General features: G+C 44.6%; 1 protein-coding gene across 3 annotated transcripts in view; it reads left to right on the top strand.

The window, feature by feature from the left end:
* The window catches only part of DHX37 (DEAH-box helicase 37), a 60133-nt gene extending 47849 nt beyond the window's left edge, over positions 1–12284 (top strand). Inside the window, exons 20-28 of one of the 3 annotated variants that reach the window (XR_011559945.1) lie at positions 3575–3691; positions 3837–4009; positions 5540–5654; positions 5891–6028; positions 7233–7327; positions 8413–8486; positions 10194–10291; positions 10475–10738; positions 12097–12284. Coding sequence is in view for 2 of the 3 variants with exons in the window: in XM_070762114.1 (XP_070618215.1) it covers positions 3575–3691; positions 3837–4009; positions 5540–5654; positions 5891–6028; positions 7233–7327; positions 8413–8486; positions 10194–10291; positions 10475–10554 (890 nt within the window). In the remaining variant the exon portion in view is untranslated. Of the gene's footprint in view, positions 1–3574; positions 3692–3836; positions 4010–5539; positions 5655–5890; positions 6029–7232; positions 7328–8412; positions 8487–10193; positions 10292–10474; positions 11984–12096 lie in introns of those variants that run through there. The other 2 variants (XM_070762114.1, XM_070762113.1) reach the window with 2 other exon arrangements.
* Positions 12285–14645: the final 2361 nt, after the last annotated feature.

Here is a 14645-nt window from a genome sequence, read left to right on the forward strand (position 1 = left end):
GCACTCTGGAGGGTCCAGGGAAGCTTCCTTGAAGGCTCCAGAGTGCAAAAAACAGCACAACAGGCAAACCGGAAGTGCGTTTTCTGAACTTCCGGGTTGCCTGTTGGGCTGTTTTTTCACCCTCCGGGGCTTCAATGAAGCCTGGGCTCATGCGCAGGGACAGGAGTAGTGCTGGGTTCTGTACAGGGGTAGCGCAGGGGGGAAGCGCATGCAAGAGGGGGGAGGGAAGGAGTGTGGATAAATGCATGCATGCTAGCACACCCACACACTCCCTTTTGCAGGCGAACCAAAATAGTTTCACCCGTCCCTGCCCTAGAACTTGTTGTGGTTAGCTCTGGCCCAGCTCCTGCCCCAAGGAGTGTGGAGGTGGGTGTGGGGGAGACATCCACATGCCGCAAGCCTGTTTTGCTCCCGATGGAATCTGCCGACGAAGCCTCCTCTGACCAAGGAAGCGTGAGTGACGGGGAAGAGGGGAGTTTGGCAGACAGCCCAGGAGGAGATCAATCATCTATATCAGGGGTCCCCAAACTTTTTACACAGGGGGCCAGTTCACTGTCCCTCAGACTGTTGGAGGGCCGGACTATAAAAAAAACTATGAACAAATCCCTCTGCACACTGCACATACCTTATTTTAACATAAAAAAACAAAATGGGAATGTACTATTTAGAGGGAGGGAAGAAGTCTGAAATTCATACATGTTTATGTTTTGTTTTTAATTTTCTTTTGTTAACATCTGATTGGCTATATAAGGTTTTATTGGTTTATAGAAAAATGTATAAAAATATTTATAGAAAAATATATAAAGAAGGAAGCACTTTGGCATAATGATTAATAACTTAGAAATATAATTGGTGGTGTACTTTTTGAAGGAATATTAAGAAGGGAATTTAATTAAAAGAAAAGTATGTACCTGGATGACAACATTAGAAAAAAAACTTTTGCAACTTTTTTGATGATTGATATTAGTTACTGACAAAATACCACATTTTATTCAGGGAAAATTAGATGGTACATTGTATTGTTTGAATGTATGTTGAGAAAAATTTTTTAAAAAATGTCCCCCCCCCCCAAAAAAAAGTCTTTCCTTCCTCCGCCCTTCCATTCATTTCATTCTTCCTTCCTTCCTTGTTCCCTCCATTTCTTCTTCCTTCTTTCCTTCCTTCCTTTTCCTGCCATTTCTCCTTCTTTCCCTCCCTTCCTCCTTCCCACTTCTCTCTTCCCTCTCCCTTTTTTTCCTTCTTTCTCATTTGTTTTGTTTCCCTCTCCCTCGTTCTTTCCCTCCATCATTTTCTCATTTTTCTCTTTTTCTCTCTCACATTCCCTCCCCCTCACTTTTTTTCTCTCCCTCTCTCTCTTGCTTTCTTTTTTTTTCTCTCTCTCTCTCCTTTCCTTCTCTCTTCCTTCCTCTCTTCTTTTTTTTCCTGTCCTGCAACACACCGCGGGGCAGTCGGCTGCAAGCAGAAGCTCCCAAGACAGTGGCACCAACGTCGGGTCGCAGTACATTGCTGGCGCTGCGCTGGGCATGGACACGGGGCTGGCACTGGCCCGCTGGCTGGCCCAGGACGGAGGTGCCAGCCCCATGCCCAGTGCAGCGCCAGCAATGTACGGCGTCCTGCAACACATCAAGCCGCCGCCGGCGGTGCCTTGCAGCCAACTGCCCCACCGCCGCCTTACGACTACTGCTGTGCCCTCCCGCTTGACCCACGCTGCGCCACCTTCGTGGCTTGCCCTGCTGCCCCGCGCCCACCAGAGCTTCCGGTGCGGCCGAAGCGCGGGGCGGAGTAGGTGGCGGCGGCTGCTTCAGGCCCGCCCCCAAGCTGAGCTTCCTTTGGCTTCCTTCGAGGCAAAAGCTGCAAAGCTCACCTGCCACCTCGAAGGAAGCCAAAGGATGCCCAGCTCAACGAGGACCGGGTGTTGGTCCCTTGAAGCTGCCGCCGCCGCCCACTGCGGAGATCCCTTCGCCCGAACGGAGGCGGCGGGCTCAAGGGACCAAGAGCCGGTCTTTCTCGGCGCTGAATTGTTGCAGCCTCAGCCTCCGGGTGAAGGGATCTCCTCAAGCAACGCAGCTCCGAAAAGGACCGGCTCTTGGTCCCTTGAACCCGCCGCCGCCGCCTCCATTCGGGCGAAGGGATCTCCGCAGTGGGCGGCGGCGGCGGCAGCAGCTTCAAGGGACCAACAGCCGGTCCTTGTTGAGCTGGGCTTCCTTTGACTTCCTTTGAGGCGGCAGGTGAGCTTTGCAGCTTTGCCCCGAAGGAAGCCAAAGGAAGCTCAGCTCGGGGGCGGGCCTGAAGCAGCCGCCGCCACCTACTCCGCCCCACGCTTCGGCCGCGCCGGGGCCAAGTAAGCCGAGGCTAGGCCCGTCGCCCCCGGCTCCAAGCGCGGGGCCTGGGCGGCGGGCAACCATAGGGAGGGCCTCCCCGTCGCCTGGCCGGGACGGTGTGTCCGTTAACAATTTAGTGCGCGGGGGTCCTGATGGCTTGTTTACTGCCCCCTCCAGACGCTCTTGCAAGGCTTCCAGGCTCCCTGCGGGGCAGCAAAGAAGCAAAAAAGCAGCACTCTCCCGTTCTCTCTCTCCCTCTCTTTCTTGCTTTATTTTTCTCTCTCAGTCCCTTTCTATGTCTCCCTCTTTCTCTCTCTCCCTCTCCGCAGCAGACCCTCCCCCCCCCCAACACCAAAAGTGCCCAAACGCGCGCAAACCTCACCGGTGCAAAAAAAAAAAAAAAAAGCGGCACTGGAGGGACCAAGACGGTCTGCAACTGAGTGTCTGGAGGAGGCGGCGGAAAGCCAGGGGGCGGGGAGGAAAGCAATTGGCTAATTTCTTTCTCGCCTTTAGGGAGAGGAACTGTTGCTGCTCTGCCATAGGGTGCTTTCCTCCCCGCCCCCTGGCTTTCCTCTTCCTTGCCGCCGCCAGACACTCAGCAGCAGAGTGGAGGGGAGATTCGGGAACTTAGTATATTATATATGGTACAATCTTGTACGCTGCTGCGGGCCGGGTAAATAGCCTCAGCGGGCCGCATCCGGCCCGTGGGCCGTAGTTTGGGGACCGCTGATCTATATCATCCCTAGATTCTGAGCAAGAATTAATGATACATCCACGCATGCGTAGAGTGATGTATAGGAGACAATAACTGAAGGATTATTACAAGAGTAAATGAGGCCACCTGTGGTTGGGTGGGGCTGCTGTAATTAGTGCTACAGATAAAAGAGCAGCCTGGTGTTTTAGTCTCATGGCAGTTTATCTGATTCATTGTTTCGTCAAGATTGTGCTTTTTGCTGTTCAGGATTGTGTGTGTGGACTCTCTGGACTTTAGAATTGAACTCAATTTCCTAGTTATTGGGTGAGCAATTGGACTGCATTTAACCTGTGCCTTGTGTGTACCAGAAAATCCCTTTGACATTTAAAAAGGGAGCTGTTTCTGTTTTTCTGTTTATAAAAACTTTTGGGTTTTCCTTTTATCGTGTGGTGTGTGTCTTCCTGAACTAATTACCCAGTAATTACGGGCGGTTGGGACACGCCGACAGAACAGAGGAGTAATTTCCTGACAGCCAGATGCTGCTCTTCTGTTACTCCAGGAGCCGTGGGTGCGTGTGAATATGCAGGGTGCACTCCCCACTTCTGTAGCACCAACGGCCTGCGCTACAAGGCCATGGCAGAAATCCGGCGGTTGCGTGGACAGCTCACCACGGCAGGTAAGACTCCACACCTGTTCTCTTCCCTGGGATCTGCTCATTCTGGTCTCGGGAGGGTCATTGGTGTAGGGCCACCTCCATTTGCCCCTTGATTCTCACAGTCTCGGTACATTTGTATGTGTGTGTGTGTGTGTTCCCTTCCAAGTGAATGCCGTTTGCCCGGGTGCAGAGCTGTTTGTTGACCCCCAAATGAAGCCCCCCACGGAAGAACAGGTCGTTTTCTTGAGACAGATCGTCCTGGCTGGACTTGGAGATCATGTCGCCCGAAGGATCCAGGCGGAGGAACTCCTGGACGAGAAGTGGAAAAACGGCTACAAGGTCTGCCTCTCGGACCTCTTTTTAGTGCCGGCAGTTTGCTCTTTCTGGAATTCATTTAATAAGATAGGACAGGATAGGAATTAGGATAGGATAGGATAGGAATTTGGAATGGAATAGAATAGGAAAAATAGAATAGAATAGATATTAGAATAGATAGTATAGAATAGAAAAGAATAGAATAGAATTATTTATTGACCAAGTGTGATTGGACACAAGGAATTTGTCTTTGGTCAGGGTGTCCAGCAAACCTGGAAATCAGGGAATTATCAAGAAAATTGGCGGTTCGGGAAATATCAGAATTATCAAGGAATTTGTGAAAAAACCAGAATAAATCAGGGGGGGGAAACCAAACTGTATTAAAATGTTTAAAAGTCAGGGAAAAACCATGTAAAAAAACCCGAATCACGCTGCCTGGCAGAGTCAAGCAAAAATTAGCCTAACTGTGGCAACATATTTCTCCACGGCTTAGCTGTTTGGTATGAGGTCATCAAGACCACGCCTTAACTAGATCGCAAGTTACAGGGAAATGTCAGGGAAATATCAGGGAATTTCAAAATGCTTTCTCCCCTGGACACCCTGTTGGTGCATATGCTCTCGGTGTACATAAACGAAAAGATACATTTGTCAAGAATCATGAGAAACAACACTTAATGGTTGTCATAGGGTACAAATAAGCAATCAGAAAACAATCAATATAAATCATAAGGATACAAGCAATAAGTTACAGTCATAAGTGGAAGGAGACGGTGATAGGAACGATGAAAAGACTAATAGTAATAGTAATGCAGCCTTGGTAAATAGTTTGACATGTTGGAATTATTTGTTTAGCAAAGTGACGGCATTCGGGGAAAAACTGTTCTTGTGTCTAGTTGTCTTGGTGTGCAGTGCTCTATAGCGACGTTTTGAAGGTAGGAGTTGAAACAGTTTATGTCCAGGATGTGAGGGGTCAGTAAATTTTATGTACAAATTGGGGGGGGGGGAGGTAGACAGGACAACTCAAAGTGTTGAAACACATACAGATGTAATTCAAGCCATCTTTAAAAGCAAAGAAAATAAAATAAACTGCAAATAGGAAAGAAGGATGAATGAAAGAAAAAATAGAGGGAGGAATAGGGGAGGGATGGAGGAAGGAAGGAAAAGAATGAAAGAATAGAGCAAGGTATAGGGGAGGGAAGAAAGGAAGGAAAGAAACAGTAGAGAAAGGAAAGAAGGAAAGAATAGAAAGCAGGGGAAAGAAAGAAAAAGGAAGGAAGGAAGAAATAGGGGAGGGAAGGAAAGAAGGAAAGAATATAGGGAGGGAGGAATAGAGGAAGGAAGGCAGAAAAATGTTCATATGTTATGTATAACCATTGCTGGTTTACTACTAGTTATCATACACTAATATAGTAGATAATATTGTTGTAAAATGTCACAAAACCTTTACAGAGGACTTCTAGCTGTGTAGATGCGGTTGCTATTGGTTTGCAGTAAATGGAGTTTTTAATTCCTTCTCTTCCTGTTTCTGCCTTCCACCCTTTCCCCACCCACTAGACGCCACTGCTGGATGATCCAGTCTTCATCCACCCCAATTCCGTCTTGTTTAAGCAGCTCCCGGAGTTTGTGGTGTATCAGGAAATCGTCGAGACCACCAAGATGTACATGAAAGGTGAGCAGACACATGTTTTCCCTTCCTTGCCTTCTGCTGGTTTTGTTTTTGTTTTAAATATTATCTTTAAGAAAAGAATCTAGACCAAAGGTAATAAAAGACACCTCCAAAGAATCAAGAGGTAACATGCAAATGTATTGACTCAGGAAATTATAATTTGTACAATGTCACTTTCTAGCCGAGCTAAACTCCCGCTTTCTCCCAATTTTTATTTTCTGGGTCGTTGTCCCTTCTAGGGGTTTCGGCGATCGAACCTGAGTGGATCCCTCTTCTCCTGCCCCCCTACTGCCATTTTGGGAAGCCTCTGGAAGAGCCGCCTCCCTTTTACTGCCCTGAAACAGGCCATGTCCGTTGCCACAGACCCAGCGTCTTCTGTAAGTTTGCTTTGCCCCTGGAAATAAATTATCTTTATTTTAGAAACTTAGAAACATAGAAGATTGACGGCAGAAAAAGACCTCCTGGTCCATCTAGTCTTCCCTTTACTATTTCCTGTATTTTATCTTAGGATGGATCTATGTTTATCCCAGGCATTCAGTTACTGTGGATTTACCAACCACGTCTGCTGGAAGTTTGTTTCAAGCATCTACTATTTCAGTCAAATAGTATTTTCTCACGTTACTTCTGATCTTTCCCCCAACTAACCTTAGATTATTCCCCCTTGTTCTTGTGTTCACTTTCCTATTAAAAACACTTCCTTCCTGAAACTTATTTAACCCTTCAACATATTTAAATGTTTCGATCATGCCCCTCCCCCCTTTCCCTTCTGTCCTCCAGACTATACAGAGTGAGTTCATGAAGTCTTTCCTGATAGGTTTTATGCTTCAGACCTTCCAAAAGAAAAGTTCCTTGTTTCATTTTTTTAAATTTACTTTTTAAGGCTTTTCTGCAGGGAGACTGAAAAGGTAGCCCCTACGAAAAATTTGTTTGTTTGTTTATTTATTTATTTATTTATTGTATTTATATGTTGCTCACTCCAAACAGATTCTGAGCAGCTAACAATCGGAATAAATATAACAAGAATAAAAACAGTTAAAATCTAACAATAAAATCAATAATAATAATAATAATAATAATAATAATAATAATAATAATATTAAAAAAAAACCTCAGCCGGAAAAGCCAGGTCTTAACGGCTTTCCGGAAGACCGGTAAGGTGGAGATAATGCGGATCTCTGGAGGCAGTTGGTTCCAAAGGGTCGGAGCCGCCACAGAGAAGGCCCTTCCCCAAGGTTCCGCCAACTGACATTGTTTGGCGGATGGGAGCTGCAGAAGGCCGACTCTGTGGGCCCTTACTGGCCTCAGCGAGATGTGAGGGAGGAGGCGGTCCTGTAAATTGTCTGGCTTTAAAGGTGATTGCCAGCACCTTGAATTGCGTCCAGAGACCGATTGGCAACCAATGCAGTACGCGTAAAGTTGAAGTAATACGGGCGTACCTTGGTACACCTGTTATTGCACGGGCTGCTGCATTCTGTCCCAGTTGAATGGGCCCAAGTCACATGTTTCAGTACCATTCTAAGGTTGAACTGTTGTAAATCAAGACTAGCTGTATATTCGCTTTGCTCCTTTCTCTTCCTACAGATCGGGTCAGTTGGCCACTTCCGGCTGTGGAGGTAGATTATCCCGAAGGCCTCGATCGCTTCAAACATTTTGCCCGGTTTCTCCTGGAAGGAAAGGTGAGTTACCTTACGGTCAGTCCTCAACTTACAAACACTTAGGTCACTAAGCGATGCAACATTTAAATGAGTCATCATACAGATGCACCCAATTTTATGAGCTTTCTCTTGCGGTCATTAAACAAATCTTGGAACGGTGATAATGTGACCTCAGGATGCTGCAGCTGTCATAAATGCAGTCATGAGAGTGAGGATTGATCGTAAGTCAATTTTCAGCATCATTTAACTTTGAATGGTCACTAAAGAAATCGCCATAAGATGAGGACTCAGCCTCCACCATCATCAGCTGCAGTTTCAGTCTCTCACTGAATTTTTAGCATTTCCCCAAACTTCAGGCCTGCAAGTAAACTGCATTCGACTACAAATACCATGTTCTCCACCCAGCAGTAGCCAAATTAGCTGCACATGGGAGTGGTAACCCAGCAATAGCTAGAAGGCCATTCATTTCCTACCTTTAGATTGTTGTTTTTTTAATCCACTTTTTGGAGACTGCTTTTACTTGGATATGAATTCAACAGATTAAAAAGTTGGTGATAAATGATTGGAAAAATGCTCCAGGGTGTCGACTTCACAAATAAATATAATTAATAATAATAATAATAATAATAATAATAATAATAATAATAATAATTTATTAGATTTGTATGCTGCCCATCTCCGCAGACTCAGGGCGGCTCACAACAATAATAATAAATAATAACAATATGACAATGTAACAAATCTAATATTTAAAAAACATTTTTAAAACCTGTCATTAAAACCATACAAGACAAGAATACCACACATAAAACTATATAAGCCTGGGGAAGGTATCTCAATTCCCCCATGCCTGGCGATAGGGGTGGGTCTTAAGCAATTTATGAAAGACAAGGAGGGTGGGGGCAGTTCTGATCTCTGGGGGGAGTTGATTCCAGAGGGTCGAGGCCGCCACAGAGAAGGCTCTTCCTCTGGGGCCTGCCAGACATTGTTTAGTCGACAGGACCTAGAGAAGGCCAACTCTGTGGGACCTTATTGGACGCTAGGATTCATGCAGCAGAAGACGGTTCCGGAGGTATTAACCCAGTGACACTCTTCCCCCCACCTAGGTTGTGAAATTGTTGGCAGCTTACAGCCGTTGCCTGCTGTCGAATCCAGTCACGATGCTGAAGACCTGGTCCAAGTAGGTTGTGAATTGTCTCTCCTCTATTTCTGTATGGGATGTGGAAAATGGTGTATCCAATGCTCTGCCCACACCAGAGAGCCAACCTTGGGATTAGTTACATTTGCTTATCTTTGATAGAATCAGAATAGAGCTAGAAGGGACCCTGAAGGTTTTCTAGTCCAGCTCCCTCCTCAAGCAGGAGGTCCTATACCAGCGATGGTGAACCTATGGCACGTATGTAACACAGAGCCAGATCGGAGGGCACACGAGTCATTGTGTGGTGGCCAGTCTGATTCACACGCAGCTGGTCACAGATCCCAAGGACAGAGAGATGGTTGTGGCGCAGTATCATAGGCCCGTGCATTTGGCACCCAAGTCTAATAGCGAAGAGGTTGGAGTGGATGTGGTGTCAGAGGGTAAAAGTCAACCAGGTGCACGTGAGTGACTCAGGAGAAGAAGATGAACATCTTCTTGATGCTGGGGTACACAGAACTGCTAGAAGGCAGGAATGGTTAAGCAGGAGGAGGTCTCTACATGAATAGGTCTGTAGAACAATTGGCCACGCCCTTATGCTATTTAAGGCTTAGTCACGTCACGATTCAGTGTGGAAGTCAACTTTCATGTTGTTCCAGCTGTTCGCTCAGATTTCTCTTTTGGATATTTTTGTTTCAATGATGAATTACAAACTGGCAAGTTGGACTAATTATATCTGGGCTTCCTGCCAACTGAGAGTAATCCATGAATGGGATCTGTGTGATCAAAGAAATGATCTGTTTGTTTTGGTTTCTGGCTGAACTCTGGCCCTTTGTGGGAACGCTAATTAGCAGCTGGCACCGAAAAGGCTTATTTCTTGATTTTCTGAACTTTTATAACAAACCTCACTGCACAACAGGCAAACCAGAAGTCTGTTTTTCTGAACTTCCGGTTTGCCCGTTTGGTCATTTTTTCACTGTCCCAGGCTTCAGTGAGGCCTTTTGGCACACGAAACCAAAAATAGTTCGCCATCACTGTCCTATACCAAGGGAAGGCCGAGTTGCCTCTTCTATGACTTATGGACTTCAACTCCCAGAATTCCTGAGCCAATCATGTCATAGAAGAGCCAACATGGCCTACCCCTGTCCTATACCATTCCAGACAAATAGCTGTCCAGTCTTTTCTTTAAAATCCTCCAGTGATGAAGCACCCACAACATCTGAAGGCAAACAGTTCCACTGGTTAATTGCCCTCCTTGTTGGGAAGTTTCTCCTTAATTCCAGGTTGCTTCTTTCCTAGATTAGTTTCCATCCATTGCTTCTCGTCCTGTCCTCTGGTGCTTTAGAAAATAAGTTGACTCCCTCTTCTTTGTGGCAGCCACTCGAAATACTGCAATCATGTCCTCCTCTAGTTCTTCTTTTCTCTAGACCAGCCAAACCCAAATCTTCCAACTTTTGTATTTTTTAATCTCCAGGCCTTTAATCATCTTAGTTGCTCTTCTTTGCACTTTTTTTTTCAAAGTCTCAACATCTTTATTTATAACATGGTGACCAAAACTGGATGCTGCATTCCAGATGGGCTCTTACTAAGTAAGGTTTTATAAAGTGGTTCTAATACTTCACGTGACTTTGATTCTAGGCCTCTGTTTATTCAACCAGGGATTGTGTTCACTTTTTTGGCACACCGATTGATCAAAAGTTGGTTATGTTTTATCCCTTTGGATTTCAATCCTTTCCTTGATGTTCCTTTTAGACTTCAGCCCAGGACAGAATCTTTGCTTCAAATGCTCGTTTCTGAAACTGCTGATAACCGGGAGGCTTTGCAGCTGGCCTGGAAGAAAAATCCAAAATGTAAGGATTCAAAAATACCAAGGTTTTTAATTTTAATTTTTTTTTACTTATTCTGTCAGTAAAGACTTGTTTTATAACTTGCCGTAAGTCAGGAATCACGATTGCAGGCTAAATTCATGAATTGGAACTTTTAATTGCATTGATGGGTCACTCCTTTCTCCGATTTTAATCTTCTTGTTTCAGATTTATTGGTTGAATATTGCCAGTGGGTTCCAGAAGTTACCCACGAGGAAATTGCTAAAATGTGGCCTCCGGTGCATTGATGCGGTGAATTTTTAAACCAAGAACTCTGCTGTTACCTTTTCTTCTGAAAATGCTGTGAAGATTTTCCTGAGAAAAGCAATAGCAGTAATTGAACAAGGAAAGGGGAAAAACATCTAATCTTTCTTAATTTGCCATCCAAAGGAGCAACAGGTGTGACATTTGTGATCTGCAAAGGAGCAACAGGTGTGACATTTGTGACCTGCAAAAAATAATAATCCTGCATATGTGTTTGGTTGGGCTGAATGCAACAACTGTCTAGCAAAAGAATCAATGAACATTATTTTGTACAAAAGAAATTTAATGTTTCTCAACCTGGAGAACTTTAATGTTTTATAAAGTTTAAATTTAATGTTTCTCAACTTGGGGAACTTCCAGAATCTCTTAGTATCTGGCTGCTCTTGAGAACAGATGCTATGGTTGCTGGAATTCATTCAATATTTCTCAACCTGAATACCTTTTAAGCGACTTGGACTTCAGTTCCCCAAATTCCCCCAGCTGGCACAGTTTGAAAAACCCTGGATTGCAGTGGCAAAAATCTCACATTCCTTTAAGTACCATTTACTTTAACCAGGGTTGGGGGGTGTTTGGCTAAGCCATGGTGGTTATCAGGTGGGGGTTGCTACTTACCACTGCTACCATTAGGATGTGTGCCCAGCTTTGGATCACTGGGGTGCATGTGTGCGCACACCCCAATAAAAGTTTGCTGATGTGCAGAAGCAAAAATTTGCCGATGTCTTGTAGGCGCACACGTCCTGTCACAAGATTTTGCTACCTGCGCATGCGCAGAAGCAAAATGCCATGGTGGCGCGTGTGCATGAGTGCCAGCAAAGTGGAGCTACACACGCAGCTCCAGTTTTGCTACCAGTGCGCAGTGTGGCCCTTACCGGCTAGCAACCCAATACAGGTGGTTCTGTTTTCCTCCACAAACCCAGAAACCTGGCTTATACACCCCGATAGGCTGGTTCATACAAACACCCTGAGCTTCAAAGATGAAGATTTATAGAGTACACACCCTTTATACATTTCAACCAGACAACTAACTACATTTATTCCAAGTTTTGTAGAAATAAATGCCAGGAAAGGGAATATTCTAATATGCCACTGCATATTGGGGGGGAGAAATACTGTTTTGGGCAGTCGTCCAAATTGTTGTATTACCGGTTCTGGGGGCATGGCTTGGTGGGCATGGCAGGATATTGCAAAATCTCCATTCTCACCCCACTCTGGTAGCAGCCACAGGTGGTATTTGCCAGTTTGTCCAAACTACACAAAATCTCCAGACCCTGCTGGATTTCCCCCCTGCTTTTGAGTCTTTTTCCACTGTTTCTTTGCATTTAAAAGGCTCCTGAAGTTTATCGTGGCATTTTCGGTCCTGATCTACAGGACCGAATCCACAGCCATTTGTAAATAAAATGAAAATGAACGTTTGCTGTCGGTGTTTGATCATTTATTTTCCTTTGTTTAGAGATGCATGCCACCACCCCAGAGGTTTTAATCTGAATGTTCATGGCTGGGACAATGAGCAGATTTTTTCTTTCCAGGTGTTGCTTTCCACTGCAGTGTGCTGTTGTGAAAATGTCTGTGGAACAATGCTGGGTTTTTGAATTGGATTATCCAGCTGGAAAGAACGAAGTAGAATGGATTCGGGTGGTATCCAGTGCCTCTTGCAAACAAAAAATGGAAAAAAATAATAATTTTAAAATATAAAAAGATGGTTGTCTTATCAGAAGGAAATCTAAATTTTTCTATACCTCTTCGGGCCTTAAAGATCCCCTATAGTTTGTTGTTTTTAAAAAACAACAATATTGTTTCCATGTTTGTATTTAAATTGGTTTTCATTCAATCCAACGGTTTAAGCCATTCCTTGGCCTATAACGTTAGATATTCATTCATGGACACTGCTGGCAATCACAGATTCAGCAACTTGTCATAAATACCAGAATTTCCACTGCTAAGCAATGCCGCTATGAAGCAAGCTGCGCCCGATTTTACAACTTTCTTACCACCACTGTTCAATGAAGCCCCCCTGCAGTGGTTAAGAGAACCACATTATTAAGGGATCCCACCTTTCCCCACTTAACCAAAATGCTGCTGGGAAGGTTTGCAAATGGCAATTTGCCTTCAGACTGGAAGCTTGCCAGGAGAGACTGGAGTACCATCTGTCAGAAATGATTTAGGGCCATGATGGCAAACCTATGGCACGCGTGCCACAGGTAACACACGGAGCCATATTGGAAGGCACATGAGCCTTTCCCGAAAAACGGACAAACCAGAAGTTCAGGAAGACATATTTTTGGTTTGCCGTTCTGATGTTCTTTGCACTCTGGAGGGTTCACAGAAGCTTCCTGAAGCCCCAGAGTGCAAAAAAACCAGCACAATGGGCAAACCGGAAGTGCATTTGCCAAACTTCCGGTTTGCCTGTTGTGCTGTTTTTTGCACTCCGAGGCTTCACGAAGCTTCCCTGAAACCTCCAGTGTGCAAAAAACAGCACAATGGCAAACCAAAAGTATGTCTTCCTGAACTTCTGGTTTGCCCATTTGGGCAGTTTTTTTACCAGGCTTCAGAAAGGTCTGTGCACAAGCGTAGGGGGTAGCATGGGGAGTGGGGGGGCAGGCAGAGGGAAGGGGTGTGGGATATGCACACATGCTAGCACACACACACCCCTTTTGATACACGAACAAAAAAGGTTTCGCCGTCACTGATGTAGGGTCTCCTGCTTGGGGGGGTTGGGCTAGATGACCTCCAAGGATCCTTCCAACTCTATCTAATTCCCTTGACCCTGCCAAGAGTTACGAATGCGGAAGATAGCCCCATTAACTAGCCACAGAACTGTAACAAGTCTTCAAAGAAAGAAAAACACTGCAACAGGCTTTCTTGTAAGAAATATACTTCACTTTTCTTCTTAGCAAAAATGTTTCTTTAAGTAAACTATCACTTTTACTCTGGCACAAACTCTTTAATTATTAACCAACATGTTCAATACTCTCATACAACTATATGTAACTACTAAATAACTTCCACAACTACTACAATACCCACAACTTACAACTACCACACCCATGCAAGGGTGTATCTTTCCTTTAAAGTTTCCAACCAATCGGGTTGTAACACAGTTAGTAAACCTATGATTACACACTAATTATTGCTTACATCATCCATTACCATGGTTACAGACCATTTTCCTGCATTGTAATATTATCTCAGTATGCACTAACTCCTGACAGACCCTGGCATGCGACACCATGACAAATGTATATGTGGGTTGTCAAATGCCCAAATTTTGATTCCATGAATATAAACAGGAGATTGATGGCAGAAAAAGACCTCCTGGTCCATCTAGTCTGTCCTTGTACTATTCCTGTAGGATGGATCTATGTTTCCCAGGCATGTTTAAATTCAGTTACTGTGGATTGACCCAGCATCTACTAATCTTTCAGTAAAATAGTATTTTCTCACGTTACTTCTGATCTTTCCCCCAACTAACCTCAGATTGTGACCCCTTGTTCATGTGTTCACTTTCCTATTAAAAACACTTCCCTCCTGAACCTTATTTAACCCCTTAACATATTTAAAGGTTTCGATCATGTACCCCCTTTTCCTTCTGTCCTCCAGACTATACAGATTGAGTTCATGAAGTCTTTCCTGATAAGTATTATGCTGAAGACCTTCCACCATTTTTGTAGCCTGTCTTTGGACCCGTTCAATTTTATCAATATCTTTTGGTAGGTGAGGTCTCCAGAACTGAACATGAATATGATGGGGAGTGTTGCAACGGGAGTCTGCAGAGAGGGGCGGCATACGAATCTAATAAATAATAATGGTCGTAAGTGCGAGGATTGGTCACCAGTTACTTTTTTCAAGCTCTGCTGTAACTTGAGCAGTCACTAAACCAATGCTAAGTCAAGAACTACCTTTAATGGGATGCAAAAAAAACCCACCAAAAAACAATTGGATGAATATTGGACATTCATTTTTGTCCCGGATGGCGCCAGAACTCCTGCCTCGGGTAGCAAGTCAGATCTCCAAGGTTCCTTCCAGCCTCTGGGATTCTATAAAATTTTACAGGTAGTCCCTGACGTAATGGTTCATT

Source organism: Erythrolamprus reginae, chromosome 10, assembly GCF_031021105.1.
Source record: "Erythrolamprus reginae isolate rEryReg1 chromosome 10, rEryReg1.hap1, whole genome shotgun sequence".
Taxonomy (NCBI): Eukaryota; Metazoa; Chordata; class Lepidosauria; order Squamata; family Dipsadidae; genus Erythrolamprus; species Erythrolamprus reginae.